Source organism: Wyeomyia smithii, chromosome 2 (genome assembly GCF_029784165.1).
Source record: "Wyeomyia smithii strain HCP4-BCI-WySm-NY-G18 chromosome 2, ASM2978416v1, whole genome shotgun sequence".
NCBI classification, from domain to species: Eukaryota; Metazoa; Arthropoda; class Insecta; order Diptera; family Culicidae; genus Wyeomyia; species Wyeomyia smithii.
In genome coordinates, this window is record NC_073695.1 from 269153581 (window position 1) to 269174306 (window position 20726).

At 41.7% G+C, this 20726-nt stretch overlaps 1 protein-coding gene across 3 annotated transcripts in view; it reads left to right on the top strand.

The window, feature by feature from the left end:
• LOC129725905 (serine-enriched protein) overlaps positions 1 to 19533 on the top strand; it is a 44757-nt gene extending 25224 nt beyond the window's left edge. For 2 of the 3 annotated variants that reach the window (XM_055682333.1, XM_055682334.1), the window contains exons 5-7: positions 14353 to 14628; positions 14688 to 15002; positions 15071 to 15404. In XM_055682333.1, coding sequence (XP_055538308.1) covers positions 14353 to 14628; positions 14688 to 15002; positions 15071 to 15253 — 774 coding nt within the window. In that variant the 3' untranslated portion in view covers positions 15254 to 15404. Of the gene's footprint in view, positions 1 to 14352; positions 14629 to 14687; positions 15003 to 15070 lie in introns of all 3 variants that reach the window. The other variant, XM_055682335.1, reaches the window with a different exon arrangement.
• The last annotated feature ends 1193 nt before the right edge of the window (positions 19534 to 20726 follow it).

The window sequence follows — 20726 nt, forward strand, 5'->3', positions numbered from 1 at the left end:
TATCTGATCCGTGGTGGCGCGGGCACCCATAAATCCCGCCTGGTAGTGCCCCACGAACTGCTCCGCAAATGGTGATAGTCGACGGCAAAGTATTTGGGAGAGTACCTTGTAGGCGGCGTTCAACAGAGTGATTGCCCGGTAATTGCAGCACTCCAGTTTGTCACCCTTTTTGTAGATGGGACACACAATACCCTCCATCCACTCCTCCGGTACTCGTACTTCCTCCCAAACCTTGACAATGACCCAGTGCTCGGCTCTAGCCAGTGTTTCTCCACCGTATTTCAATAGCTCGCTGGGAAGTTGGTCCATTCCAGCAGCTTTATTGTTTTTCAGCCGAACAATCCCCTCCTCCACCTCCAGAAGATCGGGGGCTGGAGTTCTGATGTCTTCTGCTCGTGCACCAAGATCAATTGCCATACCGTCCTCGCGCTCTACTGCATCGCCGTTTAGATGCTCGTCGAAGTGCTGCATCCACCTTTCGATCACCTCACACTCGTCTGTTAGGAGGTTGCCGTCCAAGCTCCTGCTCATATCGGCTTGCGGCACAAAGCCTTTGCGGGAGCTGTTCAGCTTCTCGTAGAACTTCCGAGTGTCGTTAGCTTGGTACAGCTCTTCCATCGCTACGCGATCTCGGTCCTCGAGCTGGCGCTTCTTCCTTCGGAGGACTGAGTTTTGGCTGTTCCGTGCCTGTCGGTATCGTTCCACGTTCGCTCTCGTACGGTGTTGCAGCATTCTCGCCCGTGCTGCATTCTTCTCCTCGACTAACCGTTTGCATTCGCTGTCAAACCAGTCATTTCTATGATTTGGGGCCCTTGTACCTAGTAGCGCTACTGCAGTGTTACCTATGGCGGATCGGAGAGAGAGCAAACAAATGTTTACCCCTAACATGCGATGATTAAGAGTAAAAAGGAACTCTGCGACTGAAATACTCTATGCAGGCTTCGAAACGGTCAGCATTTTCATTTGATCTCGCTTCCTCATCGTGCATCACAGTCGGCTTTCGCTCGTTAATGTAAAACAACCGTCGCCTCTCAAACAAAGAACAGGATGGTCATTCACTGCCATTCGTTTGGCGATGTTATTTCGGCCTATTTCTGTCTACTTCGTTCTATTTATGTTGATAAATATTGTTGATAAATATCCGCACCCAACGTGCGTAATTCTCATTTCTAGAAAAAAATGTTAAAATACGTTTAAAGGAAAAAAAACGTCGTGGTGGCGGTGCTCGTTTGACATGTTTGTTCAAAACAGTATTAAGACAGCAAGCCTTGCTAGCGTCAGAGAAAGAAGAAGACGATTATCGCAGTAAAAAGTGGTTCGACCGTGACCATTTCGAAACCTGACTCTATGCCTAAATGTGGATAATTACTCACCCTGTGTAGGAGAAAGTCTAGTTCTCCAAGGGGTTTGGCAGGTAGAGAAGGAAATTCGAACAAAAATCAAGAGAACGGAAGAAGCCTAATAGTAGGTTACCTAGAAATCCGCTGTAGTTGTTTACGTGCAAAATTGGTAACCTCGGTAACCACTGCAGTGCTTTCGATTTATGTCAATTATGTCGGATTAATTTAACATTTTCAGAATGATTTTAGGAGAACCGGCAACTTTTGATTTTCTTCAACGCAGTGAAAACAGATGAAAATACATACAGTTGAAATTTAGGAATTGTAGAAATTCATCTCATATTTTTCTGCTAATTCAAGCTTGTTTTAGGAAATTTGAGGTGAACATTTCAAAGATTAAAGTATTCTTATTGTAGTGAGTGATTTTGTTTAATGATTAAAATAAGAAGTGATCCACTAGTGATGAAAAAAAAACTTTGGTTGGCTGCTAAACGAGTCCCGTTGTAGCCGTATAGAACAATGCGTGGGTTATGTTTTCTGAGGTAGGTGATTGAATAAACTGAGCTTTCGAGTACAGATGCCTGACTATAATATTAAATTTTAAGCTTTAAAGTGAGTTTTTTTTTTTTTTTTTTTTTTTTTTTTTTTTTTTCACATTCGTTGTTTTGCTTTCGTCTCGATTAGACGCAAATTGTTCATCTCCGTTTGAGTTTGCAAAATAACAATACACGAGTTATCGTACGGGTGTTTTTTGTCGATTATTTCTTGTGCTGCGCGATAACAATAGCCGGTAGTTTATCGGCAGAAACATCTTCTGCACACTGGTAGGGGCAGGCTACCCCGCCAGTGATCCGATACGCAGCTGATATATCAGCAAGAATAATTCTCCCGCACCGCTGTTACCCCGCTAGCAGCACGGACCACCATACGATCGAGCGAGTGGAAGTCAACTACAAGTGGCATCTACAAGGTCGCGTGTAGGATACGGCCCTGTGTCACAACACGAAGCTGGATCGTCATTGTTTGTTCTGCGGAGACGCTCGATTAATCCTACTATCAGCCGTGAGGTCGTGACTTAGACGTTCGGTGAAGTATTCACTTTAGAATTTTTATCATTATTATTAATAGTATTATTATTGTTATTATTATAATTATTATTACTATTATTATTATTATTATTATTATTACTATTATTATTATTATTAGTATTATTATTATTATTACTATTGTTATTAGTATTAGTATTACTGCCTTTTTTTTAATTTTGATCCATTGTAGTTTGAAAAATTGTTTTTAAAATTTAATAGCAACTATTTGACCCCCCCCCCCCCACATTCGAATATTTATCGTTTGTGTGCGGTAGAGCGTAACGCTCCCGCAAAATGGACGACATGCAGGTGCAACTATTCCTGGATGTGGAAACAACTGGGGAAGAGATTGAGATCTCCCCCATCAATTCCCCTCTACCTTCCCCGCTACCTAGCCCCGTACCAAGGGTACCGGCAACACGGGTGAAAGCTTACCCAGATGCTTCGAAAGGTCCGTTCGTAGTTTACTTCAGGCCCATAAAGAAGCCTCTAAATATAATTCAAATCGGCAAGGACCTGGCAAAACAGTTTTCGGACGTAACCGAAATTACAAAGGCTAGACCGAACAAACTGCGAGTTGTTGTGAGTAGCTTGAAGCAAGCAAACGCAATTGCTAGCTCCGAGCTCTTCACGAGAGAGTACCGCGTGTACATCCCTGCCAAGGACGTGGAGATCGACGGTGTGGTTACCGAAGGAAGCCTCACGGTCGATGACATTTTGCGTCACGGGGTTGGCTGCTTCAAAAACCCCCTGATTCAAGATGTAAAGATACTGGATGTCAAGCAATTGCATTCAGTATCCATCGAAGAAGGGAAGAAGAAATTCTTCCCTTCGGATTCCTTCCGTGTAACATTCGCCGGATCCGCACTGCCGAACTACATCTCTTTGGACAGGGTTCGTCTGCCTGTACGCCTGTTCGTACCGCGGGTCATGCATTGCCAAAACTGCAAGCAGTTAGGTCATACAGCCACCTACTGCTGCAACAAGGCACGCTGCAGCAAGTGCGGAGGCAATCATGCTGAGACCGCTTGCAGTGAGGATACTGAAAAGTGTCTTTACTGCGAGGGAACTCGGCATGACCTTTCGGCGTGTCCCGCGTACAAACAGCGCGAGGAAAAAATAAAGCGTTCCCTCAAGGAACGATCAAAGCGCTCTTTCGCAGAAATGCTGAAGAGTGCTGAGCCACCCTCGACAGGAAACATCTTTTCCTTTTTGCCAACCGATGAGGGTACATCTGACGATCCCGTCGAAGGGTGTTCTTATGCCATGCCAGAAGGATCTAGGAAGAGGAGAATGATCAACTCTCCTAATCTTTCTCGCAAAGGTCGCAAGATAACCCCTAGCGGAATGACCAATAAGCCAACACAAAAAGGAAGCGGTGAAGAAAAACCGAAGCAAGTACCTCCCGGTTTTAATTTTAAATCAAACCAGGAGTCCCCACCGCTTCCTGGGGCACCAAAAACCCCTCGGGCACCCATTTCTCGATCAGAAGATAAAATAGAAACAGGGTTCATAAAATTTTCTGATATTGTGGACTGGATATTTAAAACATTCAACATACCAGATCCCCTACAAAATATTCTTCTTGCCCTTCTTCCTACAGTGAAAACCTTTTTGATGCAACTAGCAGCAACTTGGCCCCTCATTTCAGCTATCATATCTTTCGATGACTAATACGGCGAAAGAGGTTAGGAATTTTATCACTGTATTACAGTGGAATTGCAGAAGTATCATCCCCAAATTCGATCTATTTTCTCATTTAATAAATACATACAATTGTGACGCATTTGCGCTCTGTGAAACCTTTCTCAATTCAAACGATCAACTCAATTTCCACGATTTTAACATTATTCGTCGAGATCGAGACTCACACGGTGGAGGGGTACTTTTAGGGATTAAAAAGTGCTATTCCTTCTTCCGAATCGACCTCCCCTCGATCTCGAATATTGAAGTCGTTGCCATTCAAACGAATATGGATGGAAAAGACCTATGCCTTGTTTCGTTATATATGCCTCCATCCGCGCGGATTGAACAGAAGCATCTCACTGATATAGCAGAGTTGCTTCCCGCGCCTTTTTTGATATTGGGAGATTTTAATTCTCACTGTTCGCTATGGGGGTCGCTGTACGACGACAACCGATCTTCTTTAATCTGTAACTTGATCGACGACTTCAATATGACAGTTTTGAATACTGGGGAAGCGACACGTGTACCTAATCCTCCAGCACGTGAAAGCGTGCTTGACCTATCCCTCTGCTCGACATCACTAGCGCTAGATTGCCGGTGGAAAGTAATCAACGATCCCCACGGTAGTGATCATCTTCCAATCGTTATATCAATTGCTAATGGTTCAACTCCCCCGAACCCAATCAATATTTCCTACGACCTTACACGTAATATTGATTGGAAGTGTTATGAGTCTATTATAGCGCAATCTATCGAGACTCACGAGGAACTTCCTCCGGAGGAAGAATACGCGTTCTTAGCTGGCTTGATAATCGACGCCGCGACTCAAGCTCAGACGAAACCGATACCCGGGGTAACGATTAGACAGCGCCCTCCCAACAAATGGTGGGACAAAGAGTGCTCTGAGCTGTACGCGCGAAGGTCCGCGGCGTATAAGGACTACCGGGAGTACGGCACTGTCAACCTGCTTCGAAAGTACGAGGCACTGGGCAGGCAGATGAAGAGCTTAGTAAAGGCGAAAAAACGCGGGTACTGGCGGCGGTTCGTAAACGCGTTGTCCAGGGAAACAGCGATGAGCACTCTTTGGGATACCGCCAGGCGCATGCGGAACCGTGACGTTTCGAATGAAAGCGAGGAGTATTCAGATCGCTGGATACTCGATTTTGCCAAAAAGGTCTGTCCAGACTCTGTACCGGAACAGAAAACCTTTCGCGACGCGTTATTAGTAACTACGGAAGAGCCTCCATTTTCGATGTTGGAATTTTCAATGGCTCTCCTGTCGTGCAACAATAAGGCTCCAGGGTTAGATAGAATAAAATTCAACCTGTTGAAGAACCTACCCGACTCTGCAAAAAGACGCTTGTTGAATTTATTCAACAAGTTTCTTGAGCTAAATATTGTTCCGCATGACTGGAGGGAGGTAAAAGTCATTGCTATTCGGAAACCCGGGAAACCTGCCTCTGATCACAATTCATATAGGCCGATTGCGATGCTCTCTTGCCTCCGGAAATTAATGGAGAAAATGATCCTCTTACGGTTAGACAAATGGGTCGAAACAAACGGGTTACTTTCAGATACTCAATTTGGCTTTCGCCGGGGCAAAGGGACGAACGATTGCCTAGCGTTGCTTTCTACTGAAATTCAACTAGCCTTTGCTCGAAAAGAGCAAATGGCTTCTGCGTTCATGGATATTAAGGGGGCTTTTGACTCTGTCTCTGTAGAAGTTTTAAGCGCGAAACTTCATTCGCAGGGACTTTCACCATATTTGAATAACTTTTTGCTCAATTTGTTGTCAGAAAAGCATATGTATTTCTCACATGGCGATTCGACAACTTCCCGAATTAGTTACATGGGCCTCCCCCAGGGCTCATGTTTAAGTCCTCTCTTATATAATTTTTACGTCAATGACATCGATGAATGTCTTGCAAATTCATGCACGCTAAGGCAACTTGCAGACGATAGCGTTGTATCCATTACTGGTGGCAAGGCTAGCGACCTGCAAGGACCATTGCAAGATACCTTAGACAATTTGTCTGAATGGGCTCTTAAGCTGGGTATCGAATTCTCTCCGGAGAAAACTGAGCTGGTCGTTTTTTCTAGGAAGCATAACCCAGCTCAGCTGCAGCTCCTACTAACGGGTAAAACGATCTCTCAGGTTTTAGTCGCTAAATATCTCGGGGTCTGGTTCGACTCCAAATGCACCTGGGCTTGTCATATTAGGTATCTGACACAAAAATGCCAACAGAGGATTAATTTTCTTCGTACGATTACCGGAACTTGGTGGGGTGCTCACCCAGGAGACCTTCTAAGGTTATACCAAACAACGATATTGTCAGTTCTTGAGTACGGCTGTTTCTGCTTTCGCTCCGCCGCGAACACGCACATTATAAAATTAGAGAGAATACAATATCGTTGTTTGCGTATTGCCTTGGGTTGCATGCAGTCGACCCATACGATGAGTCTTGAAGTGCTAGCGGGTATTCTTCCGTTGAAACATCGTTTTTGGAATCTCTCTTACCGGTTGCTAATTCGATGCACAGTTATGAACCCATTAGTAATTGAAAATTTCGAGAGGTTGGTCGACCTTCAATCTCAATCCAGATTTATGACTTTATATTTTGACTATATGGCTCAAGATATTAATCCTTCTTCATACGATTCCTCCAATGTCGCACTTTTAGCTACTTCTAATAATGCTATATTCTTCGACACCACCATGAAACAAGACATTTCTGGTATCCCGGATCAATTGCGACCCCAAGAGATCCCTAAGATTTTTTCCAATAAGTTTAAACATGTTAGTTATGATAAAAGCTTTTACACTGACGGATCTAATCTAGATGAGTCCACTGGCTTCGGTGTTTTCCACGAAAATTTTACCGCCTCCTACAAACTCGATGCTCCTGCTTCCGTGTACGTCGCAGAACTCGCTGCTATTCAGTACTCTCTTGGAATCATCGAAACCCTACCCATAGACCACTACTTCATCTTCACAGATAGTCTCAGTGCCATTGAGGCTCTGCAATCAATGAAGCCTGTGAAGCACACCCCGTATTTCCTGGGGAAAATACGGCGGTTTTTAAGTGCTTTAACAGATAAAAATTACCGGGTTACCTTAGCGTGGGTCCCTTCTCATTGCTCGATTCCGGGTAACGAAAAGGCTGACTCTTTAGCTAAGGTGGGTGCTATTGACGGCGATATTTATGAAAGACCAATTGCTTTTGATGAATTTTATAGCATTTTGCGTCAGAGAACACTCAACAGTTGGCAATCATCATGGAACTCAGATGAACTGGGACGGTGGCTACATTCCATTTTTCCTAAGGTATCGACGAAAGCTTGGTTCAAGGGGTTGGATGTAGGTTGGGACTTCATTCGCGTGATGTCCAGACTTATGTCCAATCACTATACGTTAAACACGCATCTCTTTCGTATAGGGCTTGTAGACAGTAATCACTGCGTTTGTGGCGATGGCTACCATGACATCGAGCATGTTGTTTGGTCGTGTACCGAATACTGTGGTGTTAGGTCTGAGCTTATAGATTCCCTTCGGGCCCGAGGAAAACAACCGAACGTACCCGTTAGAGACGTTCTGGGAAGCGGTGATCTCCAGTACATGACACAGCTATACGTGTTCATAAAACACGCTGGTATTAAAATATGAAACTCTTCTATCTATTTGTTAGATTACCATTCCCGCTACACGCTGAAAGAAGATGATACACTAAGCTGGAGACACCCAAACGAAGACTCGGCATCTTCATGTTCACGCAGACACCTCAGTCCAAACTGCTCAAATAGAACATCACTGCTTAGCCATGTACAAATAAATAAATCGTATAACTCAATATAGTTGAAATCAAAATTGTAACTCCCCTCCTCTCACCTTAAATCCCCACTAGCTCGTAGTCGGCCGCGAGAATAAAGAAAAGGCCTCCCTCTTTTCCCTGCTAATTTAGAATTTAAAAAAAATGTACTTGGCTCAGTTAAACATAAATTGTATCGTGCCGTGTCAAATAAACTATTTAAAAACTAAAGTGAGTTTTTGAGGATTCTACTTCATGAGAAATCTAAAGTGAACTAAGAAGAATCCATTTCATGGACTTGAAGATTGGGTCAGTTAGAAAATATACATTTTTTCCTGTTTTCGATTGTGTTTTCATGTTGTATGAGATGAATATATGGGCTGAGATGAATAATAGAGCAGTTCCCCTACATAAAGTTATATGCTAAGGTTTTTCTGGAGTGACAGCGCTAATATAAAAGATCCATTCTTCTAGTATATATTATTATTTAAAACGCTTTAACGTCTCAGTATTTGGAAATTGTTGGATAAATTTGCAGAAAACACTAGGTTTACAATTTCGTCTACTGTTTGTTATAATGGAATGTAAAAATACACACTGTAGTCCAACATCATGCGGTTGTGTCTTGGATACCACCCTCCTATTTTTTTATATTTTCACCTGTTTTGTGTGTATCAAACTGTGCGCACTGTCAGCAGTAGGCTGCGTGAACTATTTTTCACGAATCAGAACATGTTTTACCTGCATCTAAAACATTATGAATTATTAGAAAACAATTGATTTTCTCTGCCACCGATATGGTCTTTGAAGTGTTAATTTCATTTCTCAGGTTTGGCGGACGATGTTTAAAATTCTTCCAGTTGTTTTGCAGCATTTTTATTCCTGTGATTCTTTCATCCATTTGTTCTGCTCTGCCTTTCTGTCTATTCTGAAAGTACGCGATGAGTTTTTGCCTTTCTTTTAAGAAGGTATAGCAATCACTGAAAAAACTAAAGGTATGAAAGTGCTCCAGAGGGCCAAAGGTCGTATATCACTCGACTTAATTCGACGAGCTGAGCATTTGTATGTATGTATGTATGTGTGTATGTGTGTGTGTGTATGTGTGTGTGCGTGTGTGTGTGTATGTGCAACTTTTTTCTCACTCACTTTTCTCAGAGATGGCTGGACCGATTTCCGTGAAATTAATTGCAAATGAAAGGTGTAGTTACCCCATAGGTTGCTATTGAATTTCATTGTAATCGGATTTTTGGTTTAGAGGTTATGTATCAAAATGTAAAAATCACGAAACATTAATATCTCAGAAACTACACAACCGATTTTAGCAAAACTGATGTCAAATGAACGGACTTTCTTCAGAACTTTTAACTTAAAAATTTCATAAAGATTAAACATATGGTTCAAAAGTTATGTAAAGAAATGTTTTCCAGAGGCTGTTTCAACTCACTCACTTGGATCGATTTTCACAAAATAAGTCTTGAATGAAAGGCCTAGCTGTCCCATAGGTTGCTATTGAATTTCATTGTAATCGGATTTTCAGTTTAGGAGAAGAATAAAGAGAAAGATGTAGAGAGAGAGAGAGGTGGATAGAAATAAGAATAAAAGTAGAGAGAGAATGGGAACGGAGAGATAGAGATAGAGATAGTGATAGTGATAGTAATAGTGATAGTGATAGTGAATAAATAGAGAAACGCGAGTGAAAGAGACAGCGAGAGAGAGATGGCGAGAGAGAGATAGCGAGAGAGAGAGAAGACAGAAAAAGAGAGAGAGAAGAAAGAGAGAGAGAGAGGAGAGAGATAGAGGAGAGAAAGAGGAGAGAGAGAGAGAGGCGAGAGAGAGAGAGGGGAGAGAGAGAGAGAGAGAGAGAGGAGGGGAGGGGGTTGTTAGTTCCGTCGGGATGCGGTATATTTTTCCAAATCTGTATCATATATCCAGTCCGCTTATTTTTCGCTCTCACTACTGCTCATACTGTCTGCTTAATGACTTAGTTAATACGTTGCATTATCGTCGATTATCGTCATCGCCGATACCGATGACGATAGCGTCTTAAAACATTAACATTATCGGCGGTTCACCAGACGTTATCAGCTCACTAACGGCTTTTGTTTTGTCAGAGCAAGTGCACCAGTTGCTAAATTTCTGTTATCATAGCTGGCTTGACACCCATCAAAATAACCGCACCGAGCGTTGCCATCTATCTTTTGAACTTTTCCATATATTTTATTAAAAACTTTTGGAAAGATGATGGACATTTTTTTTTGTTTTAGAATAATCATATTTCTAGGATTTTTTCAAAGTATGAAACTTCTGGTGACTGATTTTTCATTTGCCTTCGTTTTAGAGATACTACAGAATAAATTTTGAAAATTTAGAATTATTTTGAAAATACACCGTAAGTTTTCTTGACCACAAATTTCAATTTTGCTATGGATTTATGGTTGTTGCTGGAGAGTCACCAATTACTTACAAAAAGTCGTATTTTTGTAAATAAATGAAAGTTTCATCATCGACCGTACAATAATCTAAAATTACTACTCATGTCATAATACATCATTGGCAGGGATGGTATTCTACGCGATTTTTCGGGACTCGTAAGTAATCTACGTAGAAAACTGTATTCTACGTTTTCTACGGTAGAAAACCTCTTGCAAGTAGAAAACTCTCAAACACTCGAAAATTCACAGTATGAGTCATATATTGCCATTCGCCGATTAGTAGTGCTGGGACTATCAAGATCAAAATATCCGGATATCCGACCTCGGATATCCGACAAATATCCAAAATCCGGATCAATCGTATATCCGGATATTATCCGACAGAATATCCGGATTTTCGGATATCCGAATTTTGTATCCGAACATAGTTTAATGAGAATTATGTAAATAATTACATACCAGAGGATGGTTAATTGTGAAAGAAGCCATTTTTCGCGTTACGTTTCATTTGAATGGGATTCAAAAGACAAAAAAAAATGCAGATATCCAGATATTAAATATCCGGATATCCGAATATCCGACTATTCGATTATCCGTATCCGGATATCCGGTCATCCGAATAGTATTTGTTCACCGATCCGTAATCCGAACATCGGATAACCGGATCACGAATATATCCGGTTAAAGGTCCCAGCACTACTGATTAGGTGCATTTAAGTAACGAGAGAATTAATATAACAAAAAAAAATAAACACGAAGAAGTAAGAAAGTGTTTTTCCGGACTACTTTGTAATTATGACGAAACAAGCAATGATAAAGAAACTCGAAAAAGCAAACAAAGTTTTCACTCAATAATTTCAATCGTAATTCACGGTTCAACAACATATTTGTTGTCATCCAAAAATGCTAATGAAAGCAAAATCGCATAATATACGTCACTTAAAAAAATCAGTGCAACAGCAAAGGCGGATCTAAGGCCTAATTTCTACAGAACTATGCTATCGCTGTCAGATCTCATATATTAAGAGAGTACCCAACATCTCAATGGTTCATGGTTCCCCTGGCATATATAAAAAGAGTCCACCAAAAATTCCATGCAACTTTAAGCGGTTGCAGGAAGTCGTAGAATACTCGTTTTTGGTTCGGTATTCTACCAGAGGTATTCTACATAGAAAACGCGTCGAAAACTACATGAGGTTTTCTACATGACATCCCTGATCATTGGAATATGCTTAATCTTTAAGAGATGAATTTTTTTCTTTTGCAAAAGTTTTGTATTAACTTGAAGTTTCCATGCAAAAAAAAAAAACAGAAAACGGTTGGAGTCAGATGAAATTTTCCTTTCTCATGGTATTTATTTTTTGCTAGAACTAATTGATTCATTTTAACTAATTCTCAGACAGTTTTAATATACCAGGGTATCGAATACCTCCCTTTCATAGACTGTAATTTCTCATTTAATACCTAGACACAAATATTGTTAAATTCTGGGCCTTATTTGGGTAGTTTTAAAATCACCTTCTTGTCTGGTCATCTCAGCGAAAAAATCTAAATTAATCCACCTAGCGGTCAGACCCAGCCTTTCTCATTCAAACTTATTATTTGTAAAAATAGATTTACATAAACGCTTCAATCCAATAAATGTGTATTCACTTTTTGGGTTCTAAAATAATGATGTTGTAATAGAAGTATAAAATATGAAATTTGATGTAATGTAAATGCTCAAAAAATAGCGAAACAAAAGAAATGACTCTTAGTTTCGAACAATTCAATCACGTGCGATACCGGGAACATTCAAATGGTACGATACCACATTTAAATTATATTGTGGCCACATATATTGATCAAAGCAGGTATATTTTTAAATAGCCTTTGAATTTCTTTTCTTTCCATAACTTTTGAACCACATATCAAATTGTTATGAAGTTTGTTATTTGTAAGTTTGAGAGATGACTCGTTCGTATGACACTAGTTATGTTCAAATAAGTCGTGTAATCTTTGAGATAATATAATTTCGTTGTTTTATTAACAATTTAATACATAACGGTTGCTTAGTTCGATTATAATCAAATGAAATGGGAACGTTTAGGGCAGCCAAACTTTGAAACCACGTGTTAAATCATAATTCATCAGTTAAACCTTAACTAGCCCGTTCATCTGATAATACTATTGATCAAATCGGTTGTGTACTTTCTGAGATAATGGAGTTTCGTGATTTTCACAATTCGGTACATTACAGACGAAGTTACAGTTCGATTACAGTAAAATTCAATAGGGTGTTATGAGTCAGCTAGACCTTTCATTTGACACTAATTTCGTGAGAATCGGTTCTGCCATCTCTGAGAAAGTGAGTGAGTTTATGTATTCTTCGAAATATGTTTCTTTTCATAGCTAGATTTCACATTTTTAAACATAACAGGCAAAGTAATATTCCGATTGCAAAAAAAAATCAATAGAGTCTTATGGGGTAACTAGACCTTTCATATGACACTGATTTTGTGGAAATAGGTCCAGCCATCTCTGAGAAACATGAATGAAATTAAACAGTATTCAGAAGACGTTACTTTTCATAACTTTTGCACCACACGTTCAATCTATAGAAAATTCAAAAGTTAAGGGTTTTTAGGATAGCACGTTCATTTGATACCAATTTTATTGAAATCGGTTGTGTGGTTTCTGAGATATTGATGTTTCGTGATTTTCACATTTTTGAACATAACCTCTAAACTAAAAATCCGATTGCAATGAAATTCAATAGGATCTTATGGGGCAACTAGAACTTTCATTTGCATATAATTTCATTGAAATCGGTCCAGCCATCTCTGAGAAAAGTGAGTGAGTTTAAGTAGTCTTCGGAATATGTTTCTTTTCAAAGCTGGATTTCACATTTTTAAACATAACAGGCAAAGTAATAGTCTGATTGCAAAAAAAATCAATATGGTCTTATGGGGTAATTAGACCTTTCAAATGACACTGATTTTGTGGAAATCGGTTCAGCCATCTCTGAGAAACATGAGTGAGAATAAACACTCTCCAGAACACATTTCTTCGAATAACTTCTGAACCACACGTTTAATCTTCATTAAACTCAAAAGTTAAGGTATTTTTAAGTAGCTCGTTCATTCAAAACCAATTTTGTTAAAATGGGATGAGCAGTTTCTGTTTCTGCTGTATATCTAATTATCAACACAATGGTCTCCTTGTAAATCTATTCATGTAATCACACAACCACAATGGAACCATTTTTTGGTTTGAAAAAAAAATCAAAATAATCAACACGATAACGCAATTTTTAGTGAAAAATGCAAAATTATCGATAATGAACTGCAAGGTCGTTGTGAACATATTTCTGGATAAGCATTTTGTGTCTCGTAAGAAGGTACGAGTAGCTACAACTTGTTGCTGCATCATAAATCACTAATATACATATTTTAGTGCTTTACGATTTTTTGGGCCAAAAACTGTCATGTTTCATGATATTAGAATGTTTAGACGTCATTTCCATGCTTTTGTTCGATCATCAACATCACCAAATCTGCTTAAGTTGTTTAAATGTTAAACGAAAATAAAAATAATAGCATGTTTCGAGAATTATATCAACATTTTCAGCAACAGCTGTGAATACGAGGTTATGGCACTTGACGATTTCATCTTGTGTTTGAAACCATCATTACTCGCTGTGATGTGACCGAAAGGCAGTGATATTGCATTGCACACTACGTGGAAAGCTTAGCATGCTTTGTTGTTCTCAACTGATCGATGTGACACTTCTACCGCACACAACAACTTCTCGTGTCATCACATATTCGTGTTTTAGTATCATCATTTCTCGAAATTAAAAAATAAAAGCAAGCCCCAATATCTCATGATTGAGAACTTTTCCTTTGCTCTCATGCATCACGAATGCTAACGTAAAGTTTAGTTCTTCGTAGACCAGCCGCTAACTATCGAGTTTTATTGTTCTTTTTCTTCCACGATCCATGTTCGCTATTGTGTGCAGCCTGCCGGCCAGCAGCATCAGACGTTGATCATCGAGGAGTTCGAGCCGGATGTGTTCCGTCAGCTGATCGAGTACATCCACACTGGCTGCGTCACGTTGCAGCCTCGCACGCTACTCGGTGTGATGAACGCTGCCGATTACTACGGACTGGAGGAGCTGCGTCGAGCCTGCGGTGGATTCGTGCAGTGCTGCATCAACGTGGACACGGTTTGCGCCCTGCTGGCTTCCGCCGAACGCTACATCCAGTACAAGTGCACTAAGAGTCTGGTGCAGAAGGTGGGTAGTTTTTTTTTGTTGCAGCGTGATTTTTAAAATTATTTTTTCATCCTCGTTAGGTGTTGGAGTTCGTGGATGAGCATGGTAATGAGGTGCTGAATTTGGGAAGCTTTACGCTGCTACCGCAGCATGTTGTGCGTTTGATTCTGGCTCGGGACGAGCTGCGCGCCGATGAGTTCACCAAATTCCAGGCTGCGTTGATGTGGAGCAAGAAGTACTGTGACACGAACCAAACGACTCCCCTGAAGGAGGTGATTGGAAACTTTTTGGAGTACATCCAGTTTCACAAAATTCCGGCTAACGTTCTGATGAGGGAGGTCCATCCACTTGGTTTGGTTCCGTACTCGATTATCATGAATGCCCTCGCTTTTCAGGTGAGTAGCTGTACAGTAGATATCGATTCCTAGGGTCATGTTACTCAGTTACTCGGCTTTTGTTGCAGGCAGACCCAACAAGTGTGGACCCCGGAAAGCTCTCCCCCAACTCCAGTCGAGTAAGGAGGGCACGCCAATCGCATGGTCGTTCGATGTCCGTACAAAGTTCGTTGGATCCGTACGGGTCCAACACTACGCTTAGTTCTAGTGGCAGCAGTGATCCAGCTAGTGGACCACCTCATAGCAACTAACAAAGGCTAAACGGCCCCTCCTCTCCAACTCCAGAATCATCCAAGTCCCACCATCATCACCATCATCATCATCATCATTCGAAGTCTCTCCCGAAAATACGTAAAGCCAAGTCCCAGAGTTTCCGCACCCGTCGCAGTCCATCGGAACGCAAAAGTTTCATTTCACCGTCACCGTGGAACTTCAACGTCGATCAGCGCAAGAGTCCGGTCAACAGTCTGCAGCAACAGATCCAGCAGCATGTGCCCAGATCACCGGGAAGCTCTTCGGCCCACTTCGAGCACCGAAGTTCGATCAGCTCGCAGAAGAGCCCGGTACTGTCACGGCAGAGCACATTGCGATCATCGCATCGCCGAAAGAGTAGCTTGGGTGCATCGTTGAATCTGAGCCAAGGACGTAGAAGTCCGAATAGTATGCTAAACGACCGCAGCCCACAGGGCCGCAAAAGTCCTAACCTTCTCATAACCGACCAAATGTACACACAAAGCTTTCAGCTTGATCGTAAATCTCCTACCGCCATGTCTTTCTCTGGACGGCGTAGCCCCTCTGGTCTGCGAAGTCCATCCGGGCTGAGAAGCCCGTCCGGTTTACGCAGCCCATCGGGCCAACGCAGTCCGTCAGGACATCGCAGCCCATCGGGCTTATGCAGCCCCTCCGGACGTCGCAGTCCTTTAGGTTTCAACCTCCAGAGTGAATATTCCAATCTGCTCCAGAGTCACGTGGAACGTTTTTCGCCAAATTCCCTCAGTAGTCACTCGGTTCCGGATCGTCGAAGTCCCACCATACATCTGCCACCAGAACGCAGCCGCAGTCCGATTGGCTTCCAGTCTCGGCTCGGTGGCAGTTTCTATGGCGATCGTTCGGCTCGTACCAGTCCGACAACCCTGGGCAGTATTCCCCCCATCACCATCTCGAACCCTTCGGAAACGTACGAAATCGTACAGAAACCCATGGAGTCGGATCGCAGTCCGCTGAAACCGGATGCACCATCTGTTGTACCATTGTCTACCTCTGCCCAGAAGCCAACATCGTCCACAGCTGGAGCCACCACTCCCGGGTCGGTCAGCTCTGGCACGACAGCACCCGAGAAGAAGGAGAAAACAAGCGTGATGAAGGAGATCCTAGCGTTTGTGAGGAAACCATCCAAAAAGGTTACCACTCGAACCAGCAAATTTGCTGCCGCATTTTCACGAGCTGAAGGCAGCGCTGGCGCTCCGCTGATGCGTCAAAGTACCTTCTCCAGCATTCCAAACACGTCAAGTTGTGCCGGTCGCAACGCTATCACGAAGCAAATGTCGGAGATCGGCTTTGAGCCGATCATGTCTTCGTTGAAGCTGAAGGCGGTCGGTTCGAAGATGTCCCTGAAGTCACTGCGAAAGTTTAGCAGTGATAGGAAGGACAAAAAGTCTAGTGGTGATGAGATTAGTGATATCGAGAGTAGTGACGGTGGCAAGATGGAAGGAAGTAATCCGTTGGAGCTGCCGTTTGAGCTGGAGAATGTGCGCTTTGAGAAGGTCGGAGATTCCTACATCAAGCACGACCAGATCAAAGAAGAGGACAGCCCGAGAAGTTCACAGGATAGCGGCGATGCGGAAGATGGACGGTTAAAGATTACGCCGATTAGTGAGATCAAGAAGTCGCTGGAAGCGCTGTTTACTCGGCAGGAGCCGATTGACGAGGCTGCCGAAGATGGCAGACGGGATTCGGAGGCGGTGCAGTGTCCCACGTTCGAGATCGAACCTCCGTCTAGGCGGGCATCGTTCGATCCTCCCCGTTCGCCCTATTTGGAGAATTTACGGAGTTTGAGCGATACGGATCATGAAGCCAACCAACACAGTAGACTGGATTCCGGTGGGGATAGTTTTGAACTGATCGATACGACAACCGATCGCCGAGGGGAGAGTAGTGTCAGCGATCGGCATTCGTCTATGGATACTAGCTTCGATATGAGCCGTTATCAATCGACGAGCTATGAAGACCAGAACTCGAGCTTCGAACTGGTTGAGTTGGATACCTCGCAAAAAACATCGGCAAGGGATGAAAAGATTTCCCCCTTCGACATTCGCAAGTCCTCGATCGAGCTGGTAGATCCGGAGACATTCCATCGATCCTACCCGGAGGGTAGAAAATCCTCTCTGGAAACACATTTCGATCTCGCGGAAGGTTACCACGGGACCAGTCCGCGGAGTGCCGTTACGATCACTCCGAAGGCCCGCAAGCAAATATCGGAACCCGGCCGAAACCGAGATCATCACCACAAGGTGGGCAGCATGAAGACCCACTATTCTGCACCACATCGTGCCAAATCACCATTGTCGAATCAAACTTCCTCGAACTACAGTTCCCGTGACAGCTACGATTCGATCTTCGAGTCCTTACCTCACTGCGAAGTCCGCAGCCCGTTCTCGGACCGAGACTCCAAGCAGCACTTCCAGCTGCCCCGTAAATCGTCCAACGAATCCTCGCGCTTCCTGTGTACCGACAAACGCTGTGCCTCAATCTTTGAGCCTCGTCCCGCTCGTCTTTCGTCCACCCACCTGGACACCTCCAGTGGCAGCGAGTTTGAGCCGCCGTCACCGCGGAGAGCCGCCAGTGCATCGCCAAAGCACACCTTCACCTTCCGGATCGTGCTGAAGAAGGTGGACAGTTCGCCGGATGCGATTTGCCCGTCGGCCGAGCGACGCAATCGGGAGAAGCCCGACAAGCACAAGCGGCGCGATAGTCGCCGCAAGAAGCTGCTCGAAATTGGCAAGAGCTTCTAGAGTGCTCAAAGTTTTAAAACGTGTTTAAACAGTATTTATTAGCCAGCCAGCGTTTTTTGACATTCTATTCGTGCACACACAATTTTACATCGTTGTTTACTGTCACCTTGATCAAATTGAAAGTCAAACTTAAGAATAATCTCTTTTCCATTTTGCGATTATTTCCCGAATATAGAGAAGAAAAAAACTTTTTGAAGCCGTATTTTGGGTGGAAAAATTACATCCAGAACGTGTACAAAGTTCACCTTTTTCCCGACAAGTGCATTCCGTTACTTCCGTATTGTGTGAATTTTGTCGAACTACAGTACATATATTCATTCCAGTGAAGAAGCACACAGTTTTAAGGTAACTCAAAGCACTGAAATTAAAAGTTAAATCAAATCAATCCCTACGAAGCAAAAAAAAATATAACGTGTTCAAAATGTGAAATACTCTCAAATACCGGGTAAACAACAGCAGACATTATAACAAACTACAGTGTATTCAACTAACCGACAGTGATCAAAATCTATTATATCAACAATTATATAGTTATTCTTCCCCAATACGCAAGCGGGTGTTTTGCAGTACAAGTATATCATCACAAGTACACAGTAAATAATTCTAAACAAAAAAAAAAAAAACATTTAAATCACAGTGTATACATTCGGACGTTCCGATCAAAGCAGGCCTCGATTTGCCTTTGTGGGACATGACATTTCAAAGACGGCGCTGCACTGTCTTCGCGCTGTCGATCGTAAACTATCAAGCTCAACAACACGGTTACTATGTTGACTTTTACACTGCTTGCTCAGAATTTTGTTGAAAAGAGAAAAACGCTCTGCTTATATAATTACAATTTTTTACTAGAAATTGTTGCTGACCACAAAAACGCAATCATGACGCCATATTGTTTGGACACCTTTCCTCTTTTTCGTTTATCTTCTGGAAGAAGGGGCCGTACCGAAATCTAACACGTTCAGCTAAACAAAATATAAAGTTCGAAAAAAAAGTTATTGTTATTTGTTTCTCGTGTCTATAATTAGCAACAAAGTAATCTTACTAACTGTCTGTTTTTTGTCGATCGCCCTCTTCCTCTTGCGTACCACACAACTAACAAGTACATGTTACCATTGTTGATATAAGCTTAGCTTTGATTGATATTTAAAAAAAAACTACAGCAACCGTATTGAGCGAGGTTCTCTCTTTCCGAGAGATCGGAAAGGTAGAGCGAAAAAGATGGAGACACAAGAAAAAAAAACTAAAGTTTACAAACTACCAAATCGTTGTTTGATCGAGTGACACTTATTTACAATCGAACTTACCCTGAAGTGACGTAACATCACACAACTAAATTCAACCTAGGAATGAGCAAAACCGAAAAGTCGATATCAACTGAAATGGAGAGATTCGAAATTGGGATGCAACAAAAATGTTACCGAAAATGTCTGAAAAAAGAAATCTAAATAAAATCCATTCATTATTCCATTCACACACCCTCACATCCATTATTCGGTGTATGTTGATTGATCTGAAAAGAAGGTGGTTTTTTACTTCGGTGTGTTGTAGATTGTGAAAGCCTTACACTGAAACCATCGGTTTTGGGGCGAAATCTTCCACAGTTTCTCTTGATTCGTTGACACAAATTAAAATGAAGGAAAAAAAATTTGAACACTTACCTTCTTTTGAAAATTAAAAATCAGAACAAAAAAAAATAGAAAAATCGGATATCGAAAATGGAACTCATTGTTTTTTTTATTTGTTCTCTCTTAGCCCTGTTTTTATCTGTTTGGGGTCATTTTTATTACTTTTTTGTTTTTTTTTTCTTGTTTATTTATAATACAAGGTATGTTTTTGATAAAAAAAATTTCAAAAAAAAATTATCGGGAAGGAGGGGTTGTTATAAAGCTACGTAATTATCTAGAGGGGGGTTTGACTTTGTGACGAAATACTACGATGAGGGAAAGGGGGGTAAAAAAATACTTTAAAAAAGCTTGTTTCGGGGGTGAATCGACGAGAAATTTATCCGGACTGGCGGCAGACACTTCCCGGCACTGTGGTAATTTGACCGACCAAACGAAATGCGAAAAAAGCGAAGGTAAAAATGGTTTTCGGACCGACGACTAATAACTTTGTAGGAATGCGAATTTTATTCTACGATGGTTCTATTTGTTCTGTCTTATACATTGTTAACAATGATTTTCGTTCTCTTGTCTCCGTGTGTGCATTTTATAGCGAAAGTGAATCAAAGTGAGTAAATGTAGGTAAGTATAATTCTGGGATGATTTGTGTTGGATTTTATTTTATAGTAAATTCTAATTTCTCTTTTCAGGCATTTAGAAGAGTTGCTGTTCTCAACAAAGCTATATAATTTATGGATATTCCCTAATTGAAAATCGAAATTAGAGAGACACAATCATGAAATTAGGAATGCTTAAGAAGTTCGGATTTCATCGGAAATTTAGGTTACCCTTATTTGTAATTACAGGAAAATGTGTACTCCATCATATGTAACAACTTTTTAAAAGAAAGTTTTTCTTTAGAATATTACTATCGAGCTCTACACCCAAATTTCCTCCTAAGCACGTTCCCTGGAACGATGTACTTGGCGTCTCCATTGATTCAACAGTGAAAGGAGGCGCACTCACAGGAATGGATAGATAGTAGGCTATCCCAAAAAAAATCTATGTCGAAAAAGTCAAGTTGCTCATCTAATAACTGACAGCATCGCGGT